Source organism: Phyllobates terribilis, unplaced genomic scaffold (genome assembly GCF_046119375.1).
Source record: "Phyllobates terribilis strain yellow unplaced genomic scaffold, ASM4611937v1 Scaffold_10__3_contigs__length_209671492, whole genome shotgun sequence".
In the NCBI taxonomy this organism is placed as follows: domain Eukaryota; kingdom Metazoa; phylum Chordata; class Amphibia; order Anura; family Dendrobatidae; genus Phyllobates; species Phyllobates terribilis.
In genome coordinates this window covers 178,268,446-178,292,859 of record NW_027362770.1, presented here as the reverse complement: position 1 = coordinate 178,292,859, position 24,414 = coordinate 178,268,446, and the positions used below count along the sequence as shown (strand labels likewise).

Here is a 24,414-nt window from a genome sequence, read left to right as displayed (position 1 = left end):
CTGCGGTATAATACAGGATGTAACTCAGGATCAGTAATGTAATGTATGTACACAGTGACTGCACCAGCAGAATAGTGAGTGCAGCTCTGGGGTATAATACAGGAGGTAACTCAGGATCAGTACAGGATCAGTAATGTAATGTATGTACACAATGACTGCACCAGCAGAATAGTGAGTGCAGCTCTGGAGTATAATACAGGATGTAACTCAGGATCAGTAATGTAATGTATGTACACAGTGAGTGCACCAGCTGAATAGTGAGTGCAGCTCTGGAGTATAATACAGGATGTATCTCAGGATCAGTAATGTAATGTATGTACACAGTGACTGCACCAGCAGAATAGTGAGTGCAGCTCTGGAGTATAATACAGGAGGTAACTCAGGATCAGTAATGTAATGTATGTACACAGTGACTGCATCAGCAGAATAGTGAGTGCAGCTCTGGAGTATGATACAGGATGTAACTCAGGATCAGTAATGTAATGTATGTACACAGTGAGTGCACCAGCTGAATAGTGAGTGCAGCTCTGGAGTATAATACAGGATGTAACTCAGGATCAGTAATGTAATGTATGTACACAATGACTGCACCAGCAGAATAGTGAGTGCAGCTCTGGAGTATAATACAGGATGTAACTCAGGATCAGTAATGTAATGTATGTACACAGTGACTGCACCAGCCGAATAGTGAGTGCAGCTCTGGAATATAATACAGGATGTAACTCAGGATCAGTAATGTAATGTATGTACACAGTGACTGCACCAGCAGAATAGTGAGTGCAGCTCTGGGGTATAATACAGGATGTAACTCAGGATCAGTAATGTAATGTATGTACACAGTGACTGCACCAGCAGAATAGTGAGTGCAGCTCTGGAGTATAATACAGGATGTAACTCAGGACCAGTAATGTAATGTATGTACACGGAGACTGCACCAGCAGAATAGTGAGTGCAGCTCTGGGGTATAATACAGGAGGTAACTCAGGATCAGTAATGTAATGTATGTACACAGTGACTGCACCAGCAGAATAGTGAGTGCAGCTCTGGAGTATAATACAGGATGTAACTCAGGATCAGTAATGTATGTACACAGTGACTGCACCAGCAGAATAGTGAGTGCAGCTCTGGGGTATAATACAGGATAACAGTGTGGTGGGATTATTAGGGTACAGTAGGGCAGAGCGGCCTCATACTCCTGGTCCAGGTGACCATGTCCTGTACTGACCTTATGTATCCTCATAAACTCTCCATGCCTGTGAGTCATCGGGGTCCTCCCTTCACTTCCGGGGGATCCCCCATCACTCTCTCCGCAGCCACCACATGTTTGGTGTCTTTGGGATGGCGGCCTCTGACATCAGCTCATCTTCCAGTAATCCCATCTGTGTAGACAGGGCAAGGACCCCGGGGCTGGGTCTCCGAAATGACGGCAGCAGATACATTAACTAAACAAACTCTGCATCCAGGAACCTGCAGTGACCTCATCTCACACCGAACCTGCGTACTTAACCCCTTACTGCACACGTGGCACATACGACAAATTCATTGCCACTCCTGGCCCTGACAGATGTCGCACACATAGTGCGGAGAGGTGCAGGGGCGGCAGTGAGGCGAGGCAGCGGAGTCACACTTACATATAAGCCTTATAGTTATTCCCGATCTTCTGGATGCGGATGTCGTACTTGGAGTCTACGAACGGCTCGGTGGTCACGTAGGTTTTTGCCATGGCCACGATGCTGGACATGTCCTGGAAGTCGTACTGGTTTTCCACCTTTATCTAAAAAAAAAAAAAAATAATATAATCATCTAAAACCAAATGAAAGGTATAGAAAAACGTCCAATAATCCCGCAAGGCGAGCACAATCCTTCCACCGCCACGTGGGGCACATTCCCGACCACGTGCTGCCGTTATTAGCTCCACATGAGTCATCGCCCAAACTGTGCGGTTTACAAATGTGCAAGTTTGACAGAAATGAAAATTTTTATGTTACTGGAGTGATTTATTTGGGCGTCACAGACAGACGGACGGGAGGCACGTGGAGTGCGGGCGCTGGATAGAGAGTCACTGTCTTCTTTAAAGAGTCATTAAAAACATCAAAGCGGAAATAGAATCTGGGAACGCAGACGTTTTGGAACGTCGATGGGAACCTGTCCGGCCCAAGCAAAATATATTATAGCTGTAACATGCCCTAGAAATATAGAGGCATTTGTCACCTCTGTATTCCATAACAGGAAGTAGCTAACCTGTCACATAGGCCCCTCCCCTCTAAAAATATGAAAGTGGAAAAAGAAACTGGCACCTGATACATTTTGGAACCATAATGGGAATCTGTCCGGCCCACTCAAAATGTTTTATAGCTTTGATGCCCCATGAACATAGATATTGTACTCGTATAACAGGAAGTAGCTAACCTGTCACATAGGCCCCTCCCCTTTAAAAATATGAAAGTGGAAAAAGAATTTAGCACCTGATACATTTTGGAACCATAATGGGAACCTGTCCTACCCACTCAAAATGTTTTATAGGTTAGATGTCCTATGAACATAGCTATTGTACTCGTATAACAGGAAGTAGCTAACCTGTCACATAGGCCCCTCCCCTTTAAAAATATGAAAGTGGAAAAAGAAACTGGCACCTGATACATTTTGGAACCATAATGGGAACCTGTCCGACCCACTCAAAATGTTTTATAGCCTAGACGCCCCATTAACATAGATATTGTACTCGTATAACAGGAAGTAGCTAACCTGTCACATAAGCCCCTCCCCTTTAAAAATATGAAAGTGGAAAAAGAAACTGGCACCTGATACATTTTGGAACCATAATGGGAACCTGTCCGACCCACTCAAAATGTTTTATAGGTTAGTTGTCCTATGAACATAGCTATTGTACTCGTATAACAGGAAGTAGCTAACCTGTCACATAGGCCCCTCTCCTTTAAAAATATGAAAGTGGAAAAAGAAACTGGCACCTGATACATTTTGGAACCATAATGGGAACCTGTCCGACCCACTCAAAATGTTTTATAGCTTAGACGAGTACATAGATATTGTACTCGTATAACAGGAAGTAGCTAACCTGTCACATAGGCCCCTCCCCTTTTAAAAATATAAAAGTGGAAACTAAACCTTTGGAGCCTTAAAGGGAACCTGTCTGGCTCACTTAAAATATATGTCCTAAAAAATTGACCCTCTAGGCTCCATTGTACCCACATAAGTTACATTGTGCTCTTATAGTCATTGAATGGGGCTAAGAGAGAGCACATAATTCAATAGGGCACATATCTTGTAAATCAGTTCCTGAAGAAGGAGACATATTTCTTAAGAGCTATTGGAGCGGAGGGGGGGCAAGAGTCATCTTTTTGTATCCATAGTTGGGACCTCAGGGGCCAGTTTAGTGTGAGCAATGCTGGCTACTATTATGTTACATACAGCTCTAATTTTTTGGGGGGGTTGAGGGAGGGGGTCACATAGTCCCCTTTTTTTTTAGAAACATCAAACAGCATTTGAAAACTAATACATTTTTGAAACCGGTATAACCCACCTAAAAAGATATACTAGGCACTACTGTACCCCCAATGGGAAACTGTCTAGCCCACCTAAAATTAGATCCCCTAGACACTATTGTACCCCCATAATAGGGGCAGGAACAAGCTTAACTGTCGCATAGGACCCTCCCCTTGAAGAATCAAAGCGGAAACAGAATCTGGTAAACAAGAGTTTGGAACCGCAATGGGTACCCATCCAGCCCACTGAAAATATTTTATAGCTGTACTATATCCTAACCGTAGACTGACTTTGCTCCGTTGTACCCTAAACAGGGGCAGAAAGTTTTTTAGCATTTACATAGGTTCCTCCAAATTTTGAGCTCCTATGGCGATAGAGATCACATGATTTAATAGGTTACATATCCCGTCGATCACTTCCTGTAGGACTAGACATACTTCTCAGGAGTCTGGGGGCAGGACTTGCTTTTTGTGCCCATAATTGAGGTTAAAATTTAAAGTAAGTAATGGCGGCTACTAGCTACATTTGCATCAGGGTCACATAGGGATCTTTCCTTTAAAATCTGAAAGCAGAAACAGTATCTGGGAACCAAGGCATTTTGGGACCTTAATGGGAACCTGTTCAGCCCACCAAAAACTGACCCATTAAATGCTATTGTGCTCCCATTGCACTCTCACCATCCACCCTCGTAATAGGTGCTGGAAGTAGCTGAACATTCACATTGTTCTTCACCTTTAAAATCATCAAAGTGGTAACAAATTTTGGGAACTAAGTTTTGGACCTTTAACAGAATCCTGTCCGGTCCCATTAAAATATGTTATAGCTTTCTACCAAAAATGGCACTACAAGGCGGTACTGAACCCACTAACCAGGGGCAGGAAGTAGCTTACTAGTCATATAGGTCCTCCTTTTTTTGGAGCTAATTCTCAGAGCCAAGAGATGTCACGAGTCAATAGGTTACATATCTTGTTGAAGGAGGAGACATGTTTCTAAGAAGTCAGGGGGGCGGGACTCACCTTGTTTTCCACTCATAGTTGGCATTTTAGGGAGTCATGTAATGTCAGCAATGGCGTCTACAAGCTAGGACACTGTACAGCTACAATAATCCATAATAATCTACATAAAGCCTCATGTCTCATGCTCTGATCACATCCAGAGCTGCATTCAAAATGCTGCTGCTTTCCTGTTGCCAGAGAGATAGACATTATAAGAACAAGGCTGCACCATGTAGCTGCCTGATATTCATGGTGTTTGGGATAACTCCGTCCTACTGGTCTTTCATATCCTTGCTGTTGTGTGTGAGCATCATCCTCCAGTACTATCAGTGTCGTAGCGATCACACAGTCCATACCATAGTCCTGAGCTGTCAATCACCATCTAGCAGTCCCACTCACATTCAGCTGCTCAGCTTATACACACAGGGCACAGATCTGAGATCAGCTGTGATCGGTGAAGGAAATGGGAGTGTTCCATCTCCCTGCAGTGCCTCCACAGGAGAAATGAAGTATTACATGACCCTTCAGAAATCGATGAACCGTCGAGTCCTCCAGAGAGACACTCTTTTGTAGCATTCCCTGCTCAGTCTTTGTCAAATGGCAACCAGCAAAGGTTTGAAGGCAGCTCTGGATGTGACTGGAGTATAAGACAGGATGTAATTTTAAATCTGAACAAAACAATTAACTCTTTATTATATGTACATAGCAGTCATGGGAAATTTTGCTTGGTAGCAGCAGGTACATGGAAAGATCGGTGCTTTACAGCCACACGCCGTCACATCTCATCAAGATCTGCTCTGGTGGTGCTTGAGGATTTTATGGGAGACTCCTAATCAAAGCAGCCGTCCAGCTGGGAAAACAGGGATTGTTGTCTTACATGTGGGAGTGGAGGCCGATGACATCACTTGGCCGGATAGACTTTGGGGGCCGACAAGGGAAGTGGGGTGAGGACATTAAGTCCATTATCCAGCTCCTGTTCTCCTAGAAAAATATTTATCAAGATGCTGATGAGCCAGAAGGACACGAAGATAGAAAGATGGGCGCCGATAAGGCCGGGGCGTCACTGTCAGGCCACACTTCTGTCACATCACCTATCTTCTCTTCTATAATCTTTATTTTTATATATTCTTATTTCTTACCTATACATCTCTCTCTATCACTCTCTCATATCTATCATTCTATCTTATCTCCTATCTATCTAGCTAGGCTCGGACTGGCCCACGGGAAGCCGGTGAAACACCCGGTGGGCCTCACCAACTGAGCCTCCACGTTTAGCACTCCTCTTGGTCTGGTGCCCCTGTCGACTAATCGAAAAAAACATGTTTTCCTATTGTTAAATATATTGAATGATATTGCTGTGATGACCCTGTATATTTGAAAGGCTGAATATACTGTATCACAGGATCTGGTCAAGCATCAATATGTGAGCGTGAGTGATGGGTATTTTTTCTACTGATCAAGATTATATCTTGTCTGACACCTGGGTCAGAAGAGCGAGGCTCACCTCATCCCAATCCAAATTCAACTCCCTGTAACTCCTGTCTGATTTTCAGCATCCAACTACTACTTACTAGCTGAGTCAGCTGTTGCTCTAAGCTCTGCTAAGTCAAGATTTCTGCTATTACGGTACCTGTTTTATTATCCATTACTGCTTTCTTAGCACTATCGCACACTAGAACTCTGCCACTCCTGTGGTTAACTGTGTCCTTGCTGCAAGATACCTGATTTCATGAATATCTCTGCTATTCCTGTGGTTAACTGTATCCCTGCTGCAAGACATGTGATTTAATGAATGTATTTGCAATTCATGTGTTTAACCACAGCCTTGCTGTAAGATACGCAATTTCATGTATGTCTCTGCTGCTCCTGTGGTTAACTGTATCTTTGCAGAAAGATACCTGATTTCATATATGTCTCTGCTATTCCTATGGTTAACCGCATCCTTGCTGGAAGACACGTGATTTCATGTATGTCTCTGCTGCTCTGGTGGTTAACTGTATCCTTGCTGCAAGATACCCGATTTCATGTATGTCTCTTCAATTCCTGTGGCTAACCACATCCTTGCCTTAAGGTACTAAGGTACATGATTTCATGTATTTCTCTGCTATTCCTGTGATTAACCGCAACCTTGCTGCAAGATACGCGATTTCATTTATGTCTCTGCTTCTCCTGTGGTTAACAGCATCCTTGCTGCAAGATACCTGATTTCATGTATGTCTCTGCAATTCCTGTGGTTAACCGCATCCTTGCCTTAAGGTATCTAATTTCATGTATGTCTCTGCTATTCCTGTGATTAACTGCATCCTAGCTGCAAGATTCGCGATTTCATGTATGTCTCTGCTTCTCCTGTGGTTAACCGCATCCTTGCAGCAAGATACCTGATTTCATGTATGTCTCTACTATTCCTGTAGTTAACCGTATTCCTGCTGCAAGATACCTGATTGCATATATAACCCTGATGTTCCTGTATGTATGAATTTCCATTCTATTATGTTGCAGCGCTTGTGTGGTATCAGGTACTTAATCGTTCAGATGCTCCAAAGTGATACCAGGATGCATTTTGTTCTCTAATACTCAGTTTGACTATCTATCTATCTATCTATCTATCTATCTATCTATCTATCTATCTATCTATCTATCCATCTAGATCCTTCACATGTATGCTTTATGCTTTCCCACTTGATAGTCCAGAACACTACTAGCCGGTCAGGATTGTATTCATGGCAGTGATTTATATTCCCACATAGCAGACCCACCTATATCCTCACTTTCCGGTCCTGTGATTTCAATCCTCCCTATGATTTTCGGAGTGAGAAGAACAATTCCCACGTCCAGGCAGAGACATTTCAGAATGATCCGTCCTGTACTGAGTCACATCACAATATTTCTTGGGTGTTTGACTCTCTGGATGAACCGTAGAACGGAAAGTCTAGAAGCGTTGGCGCCATAGTCACTGGTGATTATATCCAGTCTCAGGTTGGGTAATTCGAGATACCTTGGGTGAAGGTGTTAGAGGAACGCTTGAATTAAGGCGATACGTCATTAATAATAATTTCTCAGGGGCAAAATGTACTAATCCCCAACCAGAAATGTTCTCTTGTTCTCCGAGCCAGGATAATTTAATCCGCAGCTTCAGTGGATGGAGACACAGTGTTCCCTCAGTGGTAGAAGGAAATGTTTTCCATAGACCGGTATTAGCTGAAGAGACCGTCCCAATGGGACCATCAGAATTACCGCATCGGTCCTGCAAGCATCCATACTTGTCATAAATCTAACACTTGGTATTCAAGAAACGTACTGTATTCAGCCTAAAATCCCCAGGGCATCTGCAGCTAGGACTCCTTGTATGAGGGCATCTTCTAGACGTAGGTTGTAGCATATGGACCCACTAAGAAGCCCCTGATTCGAGGATAAAAGGGACACACCATGGAGGCGGCACACCACCCTGTCTGTCACTGAGTCATTTTGGGCAACTGATGCACCAAGAGGGCACCCATGGAGGTACCTGTCTTTATCTAAAAGACTATCTTGGATAAGCAAGTGCTCAGAAGAAAGGTACTGTATGGCTTTAGGGTAGTGGTCTTTTACCAGAGGGCATCTTCAAGACGTCCTAAAAGAGTGGACCCACTAAACAGCCCCTGATATAAGGATCAAAATCACACACTATGGAAATAGCTAACCCCTTAAAGAGGTTGTCCACTACTTTTACATTGATGGCCTATTCTTAGGATAGGTGATCAAAGTCTCATCAGCCGGGGTCCGACATCCGGCACCTCTGCCGATTACCTGTTAACGGTGGCGGCCGGAAGTGCTTACTTGTGGAGCTGGCCGTCAACTTGTAGTGGCGCCGCAGGGTACTCACATCCACCTCCTATTGATTAGAATAGGAGGCGGATGTGTAGTACTAACCCCTGGCTACTACAAGTAGACGGCCAGCTCCGCAAGTAAGTGCTTCTGACCGGTTGCCGCTGCCACCAATAAAAGCTGATCGACGGAAGTGCCGATTGTCAGACCTCGGACGATCAGACATTGATGACCTATCCTAAGGATAAGCTATCAATGTAAAAGTAGTGGACAACCTCTTTAATCTGTTACTGGGCCTAATGCCTAATGAAGGCACAAAGAGTGCACCCATAGAGGTACCACCCTGCCCCAAAACACCATACTGAAGCAGAAAGTTTTTAGAACAAGACTATGGGCTAGTAATTAACTTCAAGGAATATTCAATACTTTTTACTAGAGGAAGGCTAGTGGTAGCATAACGACCCACCAAAAAGCCCCTGGTATGAGGATCAAAGTTACACTTTATGGAAATAGCACCAACCGATCTGTCACTGCGCCATCTTGGCCAGTCAAGGCACCAAAAGAGCCACCATGCCCTCACTGTCTTAAACTATTTTGAAGTAGGAATTGTTTAGAAGAATGTTATGGGATAGTGGTCTTGTACAGGATGGTGTCTTCAAGATGTTCTACCATTACACTGCCCCTGATATAAGCCCCAAAATCAAACTACAGTACCTAGCTTTCATTGGACCATCCTGGCTAACCAGGATAATGAAAGGGCACCCATGTTAGACCTTCCTGCCACAAAGACTATGTTGCAGAAAAAGACAACAGAAAAGGCTCTGAAGAAGGCTATGGACTAAAGGTCTTCTACTTAGGAGTATCTTTGAAGAAGGCTATGGAATAAAGGTCTTATACTTGAAAGTATCTTTAAGACATTCTACTAGAGGAAGGCTAGTAGTAGCATATGGGCCCACCAAAAAGGCTCTCATATGAGAATCAAAGGCACACTCTATGGAAATAGTGCCCCATTGATCTGTCACTGTGTCATCTTGGCCAGTCAATGCACCAAAAGAGCCACCATGCCCTCCCTTTCTCAGATTATTTTGAAGAAGGAACTGTCTAGAAAAATGTTATGGGCTAGTGGTCTTCTACATGAGAGTGTCTTCAAAATGTCCCACTATTATTAGCATATCAACCAACTAAATAGCCCATGATGTGAGAATCGAAATCACACTCTATAAATATAGTATCCTACCTACTCTGTCATTGGGCTACCCTTGTCAGCCAAAACTTCGAGAGGGCACCCACAGTTGCCTTCTTGCCCCCCCAAACTATTTTGAGACAGAAAGTGTATAAAATATAGCTATGGGATAGTGGTCTTCTACTTGACAGTCTATCACAATGTTCTACCATTAAACAGCTGTTGATATAAGCCTCAAATCGCACCATCTGTCCGTCATTGGACCATCCAGGCCACTTAGGGCACCCATGTTAGCTTTTGGGCCTAGGAGGTCAATTTTGCAAAAAAAGAAAAAAAAAGCTCCATAGAAGGCTTTGGACTAGTGGTCTTCTACTTGACAGCATCTTAAAGACATTCTACTAGAGAAGGGCTAACGGTAGCATATGGACCCACTAAGGAGCCCCTGATTTGAGGAGTAAAATCACACTGTATAACAATAGTTCTGCAACCTATCTGTCACTGAGCCATCTTAGCTAATTTTGAAATTGACAAGACAACCATAGACTTGCACTCTTGCCACAAAAGAGTATTTTGAGACCGGCAGCGTCTATTGGTTAGTGGTCTTCTACATAAGGGTGTCTTCAAGATGTTCTACTACAGTGGTGGACTCATTGAGGAGCCCTTGATACATGCCTCGAAATCACATTGCCTGTCTGTCATTAGACCATACTGGCCAACTAGGGCAACGAGAGTCACTCATGTTGGTGCCTCCCTGCCCAAAAGATAGTCTTCACGCTAATAAAGCTCAGACTATGGAGTAGTGGTCTCCAACATGTTGCTTTACAGGTTCTGCGTAGCTATTGCTCTCAGTCAAGGTATGATGGAAGTTGCATTTTTCATTATCTGAAGAGCCACAGGTTGGAAACCATGGTCATGGGCTATCAAGTTGGACGACTTGGCTCAATAACAGACACACAGCATGCACTAGACTTTGGTTGCTCATCTAAAGCCATGAACCCACAAGGGTTAGAACTAGTGCTAGAGACTTCCTCGCGGAGTAGACATAATTACCATTCATGGATCTAACACAGGGTCCATTCATCCGTAACCTTTACTGTTTGGCAGACATCTTCATAGGTCACTACAATGGACACCACCAAGAATGTTCTAGAATGTAATGCTGGGATTCAAGGTGGCACCAGTAGCCTGTAGCCTCCATGTCAAAAATTCCATCTCAGGACTAAGAAAGGTGACAACTTTTGACAAAATTGGGAGCAACGACTCGAATTGAAAAGCCTCATACAAAGTTATGGTGGCCTGAGAGGTTGAGTAATTGGACATAAGGGTCCATTTAGTGACCCCCTCAGATTTTGGGGTGATACAGTCCATAAAACTCGTGTGATGGCTTCACCTGTTCCAACCTAGATGCCTCGCGAAGATATTTTATCAAGATATTATTGGAAAGGATCGAGTAATTGAAAAGAACATAAAGACCTCACAGGAAAGGGGCTTTGAACCTTCCATGAAATGCTTGTAGGACATTAATTCCAGTCTGAAGACCCAATCATTGTATCTCCACTGTTGCTCTCTTAACACTCGATCAATCCTGTAACTATAGGAAGTGATTACAAAACATCACATTGAGCAATTGCTGATACAGCAGTGTCCTAACGCATTTTGCGGCCCCAAACCTGACGCCTTTCACACGGTAAAGTGGCCATTCCCAGGTGTCGCCTGAGAAGTTGGTCAGATTACAAAACCCTCAGAGATGGAACTTCCCGATAAGCCATCGTGTTATTAGGGTCAAAGGATCCTGAAATGCGTGTAGTTGTTCCGCTAGTCCTGGTCTTGTGTGACAAGAACCATATCCCCCTTGTCACACTATTTAGGCCAGATTAACCCTATGCCTATACGGAACGATACATGTTGCCTTTGCCATGGAAGCTATCGCATTTCACCTCCGCGGGGGATTTATCACAATTGCACCTTCATTTTTGGTTAAAACAACGATTGCACCCAGCTCCCGAAAAACGCTCAGGACGATCCATCTGGGCTCAGATTTCATGTGTATTGGGGCCGAGCAAACAGCAGAGACAGCAGGGAATTCTGTAAAATCTCACCTCTCCGTGTGACACTGCACTGACACTTCTCTTACCTTCCCCATTCCTGCGTGAGCGTGACCCATCTTCACCACCACCGGAAAGGTAGGAGACGTCAGCTGAGGAGAAAGAAGCACAATGTCAGATCCTGCCAGGATTATACACGTGAGGTCAGAAGGATGCGTCCTGCGCCGACTAACAGTGAGTGCAGCTCTGGAGTATAATACAGGAGGTAACTCAGGATCAGTAATGTAATGTATGTACACAGTGACTGCTCCAGCAGAATAGTGAGTGCAGCTCTGGAGTATAATACAGGATATAACTCAGGATCAGTAATGTAATGTATGTACACAGTGACTGCACCAGCAGAATAGTGAGTGCAGCTCTGGGGTATAATACAGGATATAACTCAGGATCAGTAATGTAATGTATGTACACAGTGACTACACCAGCAGAATAGTGAGTGCAGCTCTGGGGTATAATACAGGATGTAACTCAGGATCAGTAATGTAATGTATGTACACAGTGACTGCACCAGCAGAATAGTGAGTGCAGCTCTGGAGTATAATACAGGATGTAACTCAGGATCAGTAATGTAATGTATGTACACAGTGACTACACCAGCAGAATAGTGAGTGCAGCTCTGGGGTATAATACAGGATGTAACTCAGGATCAGTAATGTAATGTATGTACACAGTGACTGCACCAGCAGAATAGTGAGTGCAGCTCTGGGGTATAATACAGGATGTAACTCAGGATCAGTAATGTAATGTATGTACACAGTGACTGCACCAGCAGAATAGTGAGTGCAGCTCTGGAGTATAATACAGGATGTAACTCAGGATCAGTAATGTAATGTATGTACACAGTGACTGCACCAGCAGAATAGTGAGTGCAGCTCTGGAGTATAATACAGGAGGTAACTCAGGATCAGTAATGTAATGTATGTACACAGTGACTGCACCAGCAGAATAGTGACTGCAGCTCTGGAGTATAATACAGGCTGTAACTCAGGATCAGTAATGTAATGTATGTACACAGTGACTGCACCAGCAGAATAGTGAGTGCAGCTCTGGAGTATAATACACGATGTAACTCAGGATCAGTAATGTAATGTATGTACACAGTGACTGCACCAGCAGAATAGTGAGTGCAGCTCTGGAGTATAATACAGGATGTAACTCAGGATCAGTAATGTAATGTATGTACACAGTGACTGCACCAGCAGAATAGTGAGTGCAGCTCTGGAGAATAATACAGGAGGTAACTCAGAAACAGTAATGTAATGTATGTGCACAGTGACTGCACCAGCAGAATAGCGAGTGCAGCTCTGTAGTATAATACAGGATGTAATTCAGGATCAGTAATGTAATGTATGTACATAGTGACTGCACCAGCAGAATAGTGAGTGCAGCTCTGGAGTATAATACAGGATGTAACTCAGGATCAGTAATGTAATGTATGTACACAGTGACTGCACCAGCAGAATAGTGAGTGCAGCTCTGGAGTAAAATACAGGATGTAACTCAGGATCAGTAATGTAATATATGTACACAGTGACTGCACCAGCAGAATAGTGAGTGCAGCTCTGGAGTATAATACACGATGTAACTCAAGATCAGTAATGTAATGTATGTACACAGTGACTGCACCAGCAGAATAGTGAGTGCAGCTCTGGAGTATAATACAGGATGTAACTCAGGATCAGTAATGTAATGTATGTACACAGTGACTGCACCAGCAGAATAGTGAGTGCAGCTCTGGAGTATAATACAGGATGTAACTCAGGATCAGTAATGTAATGTATGTACACAGTGACTGCACCAGCAGAATAGTGAGTGCAGCTCTGGAGAATAATACAGGAGGTAACTCAGAAACAGTAATGTAATGTATGTGCACAGTGACTGCACCAGCAGAATAGCGAGTGCAGCTCTGTAGTATAATACAGGATGTAATTCAGGATCAGTAATGTAATGTATGTACATAGTGACTGCACCAGCAGAATAGTGAGTGCAGCTCTGGAGTATAATACACGATGTAACTCAGGATCAGTAATGTAATGTATGTACACAGTGACTGCACCAGCAGAATAGCGAGTGCAGCTCTGTAGTATAATACAGGATGTAATTCAGGATCAGTAATGTAATGTATGTACACAGTGACTGCACCAGCAGAATAGTGAGTGCAGCTCTGGAGTATAATACAGGATGTAACTCAGGATCAGTAATGTAATGTATGTACACAGTGATTGCACCAGCAGAATAGTGAGTGCAGCTCTGGAGTATAATACAGGATGTAACTCAGGATCAGTAATGTAATGTATGTACACAGTGACTGCACCAGCAGAATAGTGAGTGCAGCTCTGGAGTATAATACACGATGTAACTCAGGATCAGTAATGTAATGTATGTACACAGTGATTGCACCAGCAGAATAGTGAGTGCAGCTCTGGAGTATAATACAGGATGTAACTCAGGATCAGTAATGTAATGTATGTACACAGTGATTGCACCAGCAGAATAGTGAGTGCAGCTCTGGAGTATAATACAGGATGTAACTCAGGATCAGTAATGTAATGTATGTACACAGTGATTGCACCAGCAGAATAGTGAGTGCAGCTCTGGAGTATAATACAGGATGTAACTCAGGATCAGTAATGTAATGTATGTACACAGTGACTGCACCAGCAGAATAGTGAGTGCAGCTCTGGAGTATAATACACGATGTAACTCAGGATCAGTAATGTAATGTATGTACACAGTGACTGCACCAGCAGAATACTGAGTGCAGCTCTGGAGTATAATACAGGATGTAACTCCGGATCAGTAATGTAATGTATGTACACAGTGACTGCACCAGCAGAATAGTGAGTGCAGCTCTGGGGTATAATACAGGATGTAACTCGGGATCAGTAATGTAATGTATGTACACAGTGACTGCACCAGCAGAATAGTGAGTGCAGCTCTGGAGTATAATACAGGATGTAACTCGGGATCAGTAATGTAATGTATGTACACAGTGACTGTACCAGCAGAATAGTGAGTGCAGCTCTGGAGTATAATACAGGATGTAACTCAGGATCTGTAATGTAATGTATGTACACAGTGACTGCACCAGCAGAATAGTGAGTGCAGCTCTGGAGTATAATACAGGAGGTAACTCAGGATCTGTAATGTAATGTATGTACACAGTGACTGCACCAGCAGAATAGTGAGTGCAGCTCTGGAGTATAATACAGGATGTAACTCAGGATCTGTAATGTAATGTATGTACACAGTGACTGCTCCAGCAGAATAGTGAGTGCAGCTCTGGAGTATAATACAGGATGTAACTCAGGATCTGTAATGTAATGTATGTACACAGTGACTGCACCAGCAGAATAGTGAGTGCAGCTCTAGAGTATAATACAGGATGTAACTCAGGATCAGTAATGTAATGTATGTACACAGTGACTGTACCAGCAGAATAGTGAGTGCAGCTCTGGAGTATAATACACGATGTAACTCAGGATCAGTAATGTAATGTATGTACACAGTGACTGCACCAGCAGAATAGTGAGTGCAGCTCTGGAGTATAATACAGTATGTAACTCGGGATCAGTAATGTAATGTATGTACACAGTGACTGCACCAGCAGAATAGTGAGTGCAGCTCTGGAGTATAATACAGGAGGTAACTCAGGATCAGTAATGTAATGTATGTACACAGTGACTGCACCAGCAGAATAGTGAGTGCAGCTCTGGAGTATAATACACGATGTAACTCAGGATCAGTAATGTAATGTATGTACACAGTGACTGCACCAGCAGAATAGTGAGTGCAGCTCTGGAGTATAATACAGGATGTAACTCAGGATCAGTAATGTAATGTATGTACACAGTGACTGCACCAGCAGAATAGTGAGTGCAGCTCTGGAGTATAATACAGAATGTAACTCAGGATCAGTAATGTAATGTATGTACACAGTGACTGCACCAGCAGAATAGTGAGTGCAGCTCTAGAGTATAATACAGGAGGTAACTCAGGATCAGCAATGTAATGAATGTACACAGTGACTGCACCAGCAGAATAGTGAGTGCAGCTCTGGAGTATAATACAGGATGTAACTCAGGATCTGTAATGTAATGTATGTACACAGTGACTGCACCAGCAGAATAGTGAGTACTGCTCTGGAGTGTAATACAGGATGTAACTCAGGATCAGTAATGTAATGAATGTACACAGTGACTGCACCAGCAGAATAGTGAGTGCAGCTCTGGAGTATAATACAGGATGTAACTCAGGATCAGTAATGTAATGTATGTACACAGTGACTGCACCAGCAGAATAGTGAGTGCAGCTCTGGAGTATAATACAGGATGTAACTCAGGATCTGTAATGTAATGTATGTACACAGTGACTGCACCAGCAGAATAGTGAGTGCAGCTCTGGAGTATAATACAGGATGTAACTCAGGATCTGTAATGTAATGTATGTACACAGTGACTGCACCAGCAGAATAGTGAGTGCAGCTCTGGAGTATAATACAGGATGTAACTCAGGATCAGTAATGTAATGTATGTACACAGTGACTGCACCAGCAGAATAGTGAGTGCAGCTCTGGGGTATAATACAAGATGTAACTCAGGATCAGTAATGTAATGTATGTACACAGTGACTGCACCAGCAGAATAGTGAGTGCAGCTCTGGAGTATAATACAGGATGTAACTCAGGATCAGTAATGTAATGTATGTACACAGTGACTGCACCAGCAGAATAGTGAGTGCAGCTCTGGGGTATAATACAGGATGTAACTCAGGATCAGTAATGTAATGTATGTACACAGTGACTGCACCTGCAGAATAGTGTGTGCAGCTCTGGAGTATAATACAGGATGTAACTCAGGATCAGTAATGTAATGCATGTGCACAGTGACTGCACCAGCAGAATAGAGAGTGCAGCTCTGGAGTATAATACAGGATGTAACTCAGGATCAGTAATGTAATGTATGTACACAGTGACGGCACCAGCAGAATAGTGAGTGCAGCTCTGGAGTATAATACAGTATGTAACTCAGGATCAGTAATGTAATGTATGTACACAGTGACTGCACCAGCAGAATAGTGAGTGCAGCTCTGGGGTATAATACAGGATGTAACTCAGGATGAGTAATGTAATGTATGTACACAGTGACTGCACCAGCAGAATAGTGAGTGCAGCTCTGGGGTATAATACAGGATGTAACTCAGGATCAGTAATGTAATGTATGTACACAGTGACTGCACCAGCAGAATAGTGAGTGCAGCTCTGGAGTATAATACAGGATATAACTCAGGATCAGTAATGTAATGTATGTACACAGTGACTGCACCAGCAGAATAGTGAGTGCAGCTCTGGGGTATAATACAGGATGTAACTCAGGATCAGTAATGTAATGTATGTACACAGTGACGGCACCAGCAGAATAGTGAGTGCAGCTCTGGGGTATAATACAGGAGGTAACTCAGGATCAGTAATGTAATGTATGTACACAGTGACTGCACCAGCAGAATAGTGAGTGCAGCTCTGGAGTATAATACAGGATGTAACTCAGGATCAGTAATGTAATGTATGTACACAGTGACTGCACCAGCAGAATAGTGAGTGCAGCTCTGGGGTAAAATACAAGATGTAACTCAGGATCAGTAATGTAATGTATGTACACAGTGATTGCACCAGCAGAATAGTGAGTGCAGCTCTGGAGTATAATACAGGATGTAACTCAGGATCAGTACAGGATCAGTAATGTAATGTATGTACACAGTGACTGCACCAGCAGAATAGTGAGCGCAGCTCTGGAGTATAATACAGGATGTAACTCAGGATCAGTAATGTAATGTATGTACACAGTGACTGCACCTGCAGAATAGTGAGTGCAGCTCTGGAGTATAATACAAGATATAACTCAGGATCAGTAATGTAATGTATGTACACAGTGACTGCACCAGCAGAATAGTGAGTGCAGCTCTGGAGCATAATACAGGATGTAACTCAGGATCAGTAATGTAATGTATGTACACAGTGACTGCACCAGCAGAATAGTGAGTGCAGCTCTGGAGTACAATACAGGATGTAACTCAGGATCAGTAATGTAATGTATGTACACAGTGACTGCACCAGCAGAATAGTGAGTGCAGCTCTGGAGTATAATACAGGATGTAACTCAGGATCAGTAATGTAATGTATGTGCACAGTGACTGCACCAGCAGAATAGTGAGTGCAGCTCTGGAGTATAATACAGGATGTAACTCAGGATCAGTAATGTAATGTACAGTGCTGGCCAAAAGTATTGGCACCCCTGCAGTTTTGTCAGATAATACTCAGTTTCTTCCTGAAAATGATTGCCATCACAAATTCTTTGGTCTTATTATCTTCATTTAATTTGCTTGCAAGGAAAAAACACAAAAGAGAATGAAGCAAAAATCAAATCATTGATCATTTCACACAAAACTCCAAAAAAGGGCCGGACAAAAGTATTGGCACCCTCAGTCTAATACTTGGTTGCACAACCTTTAGCCAAAATAACTGCGAACAACCGCTTCCGGTAACCATCAATGCGTTTCTTACAATGCTCTGCTGGAATTGTAGACCATTCTTCTTTGGCAAACTGCTCCAGGTCCCTGATATTTGAAGGGTGCCTTCTTCAAACGGCCATTTTGAGATCTCTCCACAGGTGTTCTATGGGATTCAGGTCTGGACTCATTGCTGGCCACCTTAGAAGTCTCCAGTGCTTTCTCTCAAACCATTTTATAGTGCTTTTGGAAGTGTGTTTTGGGTCATTGTCCTGCTGGAAGACCCATGACCTCTGAGGGAGACCCAGCTTTCTCACACTGGGCCCTACATTATGCTGCAAAATTTGTTGGTAGTCTTCAGACTTCATAATGCCATGCACACGGTCAAGCAGTCCAGTGCCAGAGGCAGCAAAGCAACCCCAAAACATCAGGGAACCTCCACCATGTTTGACTGTAGGGACCGTGTTCTTTTCTTTGAATGCCTCTTTTTTTTTTCCTGTACACTCTATGTTGATGCTTTTTCCCATCTACTTTTGTCTCATCTGACCAGAGAACATTCTTCCAAAACGTTTTCGGCTTTCTCGGGTAAGTTTTGGCAAACTCCAGCCTGGCTTTTTTATGTCTCGGGGTAAGAAGTGGGGTCTTCCTGGGTATCCTACCATACAGTCCCTTTTCATTCAGACGCCGACGGATAGTGCGGGTTGACACTGTTGTACCCTCGGACTGCAGGGCAGCTTGAACTTGTTTGGATGTTAGTCGAGGTTCTTTATCCACCATCCGCACAATCTTGCGTTGAAATCTCTCGTCAATTTTTCTTTTCCGTCCACATCTAGGGAGGTTAGCCACAGTGCCATGGGCTTTACACTTCTTGATGACACTGCGCACGGAAGACACAGGAACATTCAGGTCTTTGGAGATGGACTTGTAGCCTTGAGATTGCTCATGCTTCCTCACAATTTGGTTTCTCAAGTCCTCAGACAGTTCTTTGGTCTTCTTTCTTTTCTCCATGCTCAATGTGGTACACACAAGGACACAGGACAGAGGTTGAGTCAACTTTAATCCATGTTAACTGGCTGCAAGTCTGATTTAGTTATTGCTAACACCTGTTAGGTGCCACAGGTAAGTTACAGGTGCAGTTAATTACACGAATTAGAGAAGCATCACATGATTTTTCAAAGGGTGCCAATACTTTTGTCCACCCCCTTTTTTAGATTTGGTGTGGAATTATATCCAATTTAGCTTTAGGACAATTCTTTTTGTGTTTTTTTTCATTGAAGACAAATTAAATGAAGAGAATAATACCAAAGAATTTGTGATTGCAATCATTTTCAGGAGGAAACTGAGAAATATCTGACAGAATTGCAGGGGTGCCAATACTTTTGGCCAGCACTGTATGTACACAGTGACTGCACCAGCAGAATAGTGAGTGCAGCTCTGGGGTATAATACAGGATGTAACTCATGATCAGTAATGTAATGTATGTACACAGTGACTGCACCAGTAGAATAGTGAGTGCAGCTCTGGAGTATAATACAGGATATAAATCAGGATCAGTAATGTAATGTATGTACACAGTGACTGCACCAGCAGAATAGTGAGTGCAGCTCTGGAGTATAATACAGGATATAACTCAGGATCAGTAATGTAATGTATGTACACAGTGACTGCACCAGCAGAATAGTGAGTGCAGCTCTGGGGTATAATACAGGATGTAACTCAGGATCAGTAATGTAATGTATGTACACAGTGACGGCACCGGCAGAATAGTGAGTGCAGCTCTGGAGTATAATACTCAGCTTTGAGTCACATTTACCAGGTATCATATAAAGTTTTAACACCAGAAGTTCAAAGAGTCATCTTGTTACTTAGTGGAAAAGCAACTGAATCCATCCTTGTAGTGAGTTCTGTGATCTCCTCGTCATCCAGTTCACCCTTTACATCACATTATTTATGTCACTTGTTTGATATTTTGAAATTCTTATTTTTCTGTAAAGATTTATGTTCAGGACAGGAAGAGACATCTCCACTCCCAACTCTTTCACCAGGAGGAAAAACGCTGCTTTTATATTTGTACATTCAACCTTCGACCTGATACAGGGTGGAACAGGGAGTGTGACCAGAATACACAGGAGCCATCATACTGAAAGTGACAACTAATCAACTCATCTGTAGCAAACTACAACAAAGTAGTGAGACTAGAGGTGGTGCCGTCACTGTGTACACACATAATGTAGCACCCTGAGGATTCGGCTGCTACAGGGGTATTGCACCTCAACCCAGAGGTGTGATATTCCACTCCCGGGTAAGGATGGAGTGTGGATCTGAGCTCGGTAGGCTGCATGCACTACATACATCCCATTTCCGAGGAACGGACCAACGGTACTCCCACTTAGAAATGTGCAGGTACGACCGAGTCTGTTCCTGGCTGGAGTGGGAGGGGGGTGGTACATCCCATGTAGTGTAGGGGCAGATAGGGGGAGCAGCCTGGGTAAAGATAGGAGCTCATTGGGTGCTGGTCACCTGAGCTCACACATAGAGGGTGTATATAAGGTGGGCACCAACTAAGAACAGGGTCAGTCTGTTAGCCTTTGCAGAGGAGTCACAGGAAGAGGAGCAGAGCAGATCCAGAGAGAGAGAGAGGAGAAAGAAAGAGAGACCCAGAGGGGGAAACAGAAGAAAGGAACTCTGAGAACCCAAAGTCCATCAGCGGGTGAAGAGTTGGCATTAGGGTACCGGAACCCAAGCTGGTGGGGGCAAAAACACACCCCAGCCAGAGACCGGAGGCCGTGGGCAGCGTCTGCCACGGCCACCCACCACATCCACCACGAAGGCGTACCACGTGGAGGGTCAGGGAACCCAAGGCCAAGGGTCACCCAACAGAAGGCCCGAGGGAGCTGGACCTGGGTGGATCACTAGTGGGGACGGCCAGAGAAAGGACAGAAGGAGAGCTCAGGGTCACGCTCCGGACTCGCTTGGGGGTTGGCTGGATCCAGGACCTGGTGGACGCAGCACGGCTCGGGTGGTCACTAGCAGCTGGAGTGACCGGAACATCAGCAGTGAGTAAATACCCTAAACTGCACAACCCGACTCTGTCTTCCTTTAACATCTATGCTGCACCACTACAACCCCTATCCTCTGCACCTGACCCCCTGAGGCTATACCCCACCCGTTGGGGGTTATACCATCACAAGCTGCACCTACACCATCAGCCTCAGCGGACCCTGCTGCAGCGGCGGCCACAGTGACCGCATCACAACGGGTGGCGTAGTCGACACAAAAGAACTCTTAATAACATCTGTAGGACTGCCACATAACACTGAGCTTGACGCCCTGGGCACGGGGCCGGGTCACAGCCGCTCGGAGACTACAACCCCCCATCTGATCCGGTGCCGGGTATTCCCCTCAAAAAGAAATATGTCCCAGGGGGCGCGTCAACTTTGGCGTAGTCGGCAGGATTACGTGCCCGCAACACCCGGGTACTGCGTGCCTGAAGAAAAGTGCAAGTTTACCTCAGAAAGAAGTCTCCCGCCGGTTCCGGAGGGTCCACGCCATCGGACTCCATCACCAGTCGTTTCCCGCCGATTGTCCGCCATTTCCAACTTGTTCCCGCCATCTGCAGAGTTTCCCGCCACTGGGCGACGCTTCCCGCCAAAACCGCAGATTTCCCGCCTTGGAAGAGCAGCGGACGCCATTATGGGCGTGCCAAAGGAGGGCAGGAGGCCGCCTCCCATCGTGGGCCAGGACAGAAAATGGCGCCAAAAGTGGAAACCGCCCCCACCAACAGAGACTGTGATGCTGGAGGTGTCTGTCAGCGTGAAAGAACTACCCCTGGAGCTGACAGTCACCGAGTTGCCCCGGGACCGCCCTCGAAGTGGGAGGAGACGAGAGAAAAGAGCGAAGATGGGTGCCGCCTGGAGCAGTCTGGAGCGAGCGCACCCGGAGGCAGGAAGCCTGGAGAAGAGTAGCAGAAAAGCTCACCCGGAGATGTCCAGAGAGCAGAGCAGCACCGGCCCGCTGGCCAGGAGCCTGCTGGAAGAAGAGCAGAGCAGCACCGACCCGTTGGTCAGGAGCCTGCTGGACACCACGACCCCACTAGGCCTAGTGGAGGTCCTTGCACAGCTCCCCCGAGACCGGGAGTGTGCGCAGACTGCCCTGGAGGGCCTCGCACGGAGGATGGCCCGGGTACAGCGCGAGATATTGGCGGAATGGAGCCGGGAGATGGCCCAGCAAGCTGAAACCAAGACGCAAGCTGAAACCGAGACCCGGAGTACGCCACCCAAGATGAGGAAGGAGACCGCCTCTGAGGATGGCGCGGGAGGACCCAAGGCCGGAGACGGCGCCGAGGAGGGAGCCGAACGCATGGAGGCAGGTAAAGGGGACGCCTATACCCCAAGCCGTGACACCGCTTACCTGCCCCAGCTCCCCGTCGCAGAGCCCGAAAGTCCCCCTGCTGTGCCCGAAAACGCCATGTCACCGACGCAGACTAGGCCCCAACCGGAAGCCGCCGCCGCGACCCCTGTGACGTCACACGCCTCGACCCCGAGCGTGACCAAGCAGGAAGTACCACCAGCCTGGTCGCAGGGCCTAGAATTCCCGGGCGCCGCAACACCAACAGCGCCCCCTACCTCTGCGGAGCCTCCGGCCTGGCCGCAAGGCCAGGTAGCCCAGGGCGCCGCCGTATTAACGGTGCCCTTCACCTTCCAGGTGCCCCAGGCCTGGCCTCAAGGCCTGGGCAACCCGGGCGCCACCACCACCGCGCCCGCACCCGTAAAACCAAGGGTGCCGCGTCTGGGAGAGGACTTGTTTGCCCAGCACACGTGGCCGGACGGGCAGCCTTTCATCTGGCCCCAGAAGTATTACGAACTGGAGCACCAGAGGAGGGTTGGGGCCATGTGTGCACCCCTGATTCCGGCTCCGAAGCCCGTAGTAAGGATCTCGCCCCCGCTAGCGGAAGCACAGTTTGAGTGGGACCCCACCGGAGAAGATCTAATGGGGTTCACTCAGGAAACTAGGGCAGCTGCAGCAGAGCGTGCGGAGTGCTGCCGCCAACAGCTCGAGGAGTTTGCGAGGGAGCGGAGAGAGAGGCGGGTCCGGGAACAACAGGCCCAAATAAGGAGCGCCGAGCAAAAGAGCCGGACCAGGAGGGACCCCCGTGCAGCGCACAGTCCCCGTACCACCGGGACTGTAATCAAGTTTAACCAGCAGCACGGGTGGGGCTTCATCAGAGACAACAACACCCTCGGCGACGTCTTTGTCACGCGCAGAGACGTGGAATCCCATCTGCCGGAGGGGCACAGAGGTCGTGACCTCTACATCGGAGACGAGGTCACCTTCACCCGGCACAAGTGTGCCAAAGGACCTTATGCCCTCCACGTACACCGCCTGACGGAGGAGGAGTTGCGGTGCGAGGAGGAGGAACAAGAGGACCCGGACGGGTCTGAAGTAACAACCAGCTATAAGCAAAGAGCAGGAGGAAGACGCCGTTGAGTGCGGCAGAGCAAGTGATGTAAATAGTTACCCGACCGGGTACCAAAGAAACTGTTGATATATATATATATAGTCCCCGTTGGGACCAGCAAGTGTGAACTGTTTACCCGTTAACCCCTTAATCGCACAGGCTGAGGACTGTGAGCAGCCATTCCCTTCCCTCTACCTGGCCGAGGACTGAGAGCGGCCAACTTCCCCTGTATATAGTTGCGCTTCCTAAAGCGCCCCCTACCGGTTTTATAGGAAAACCAGTTTTTCTAAGAGACTGTCGCACTTTTCCTGGACACACGTTGCACAGTGTCCGGAGGAGGAACCTGAAACAAGAAACGACTACGAGAATGTTTATATGAAAAGTTTCATACATATAATGTTTTATATGTTTTATTATGTTTATATGAAAAAAAAAAAAAAAAATTTTTGTATGTTTTGGTGTTTTTGTCTTTACAGCCCGAGGACGTGCTGTGATTTACCAGGGGGGAATGTAGCACCCTGAGGATTCGGCTGCTACAGGGGTATTGCACCTCAACCCAGAGGTGTGATATTCCACTCCCGGGTAAGGATGGAGTGTGGATCTGAGCTCGGTAGGCTGCATGCACTACACACATCCCATTTCCGAGGAACAGGCCGACGGTACTCCCACTTAGAAATGTGCAGGTACGACCGAGTCTGTTCCTGGCTGGAGTGGGAGGGGGGTGGTACATCCCATGTAGTGTAGGGGCAGATAGGGGGAGCAGCCTGGGTAAAGATAGGAGCTCATTGGGTGCTGGTCACCTGAGCTCACACATAGAGGGTGTATATAAGGTGGGCACCAACTAAGATCAGGGTCAGTCTG

General features: G+C 45.7%; 1 protein-coding gene across 1 annotated transcript in view; it reads right to left on the bottom strand.

Moving 5' to 3' along the window:
* Positions 1–24,414, bottom strand: part of SYN3 (synapsin III) — a 329,959-nt gene that overhangs the window by 32,073 nt on the left and 273,472 nt on the right. Inside the window, exons 7-8 of the mRNA XM_073650221.1 lie at positions 11,621–11,683; positions 1,632–1,774 (exon numbers count right to left, since the gene is read on the bottom strand). Coding sequence (XP_073506322.1) covers positions 1,632–1,774; positions 11,621–11,683 — 206 coding nt within the window. The remainder of the gene's footprint in view (positions 1–1,631; positions 1,775–11,620; positions 11,684–24,414) is intronic.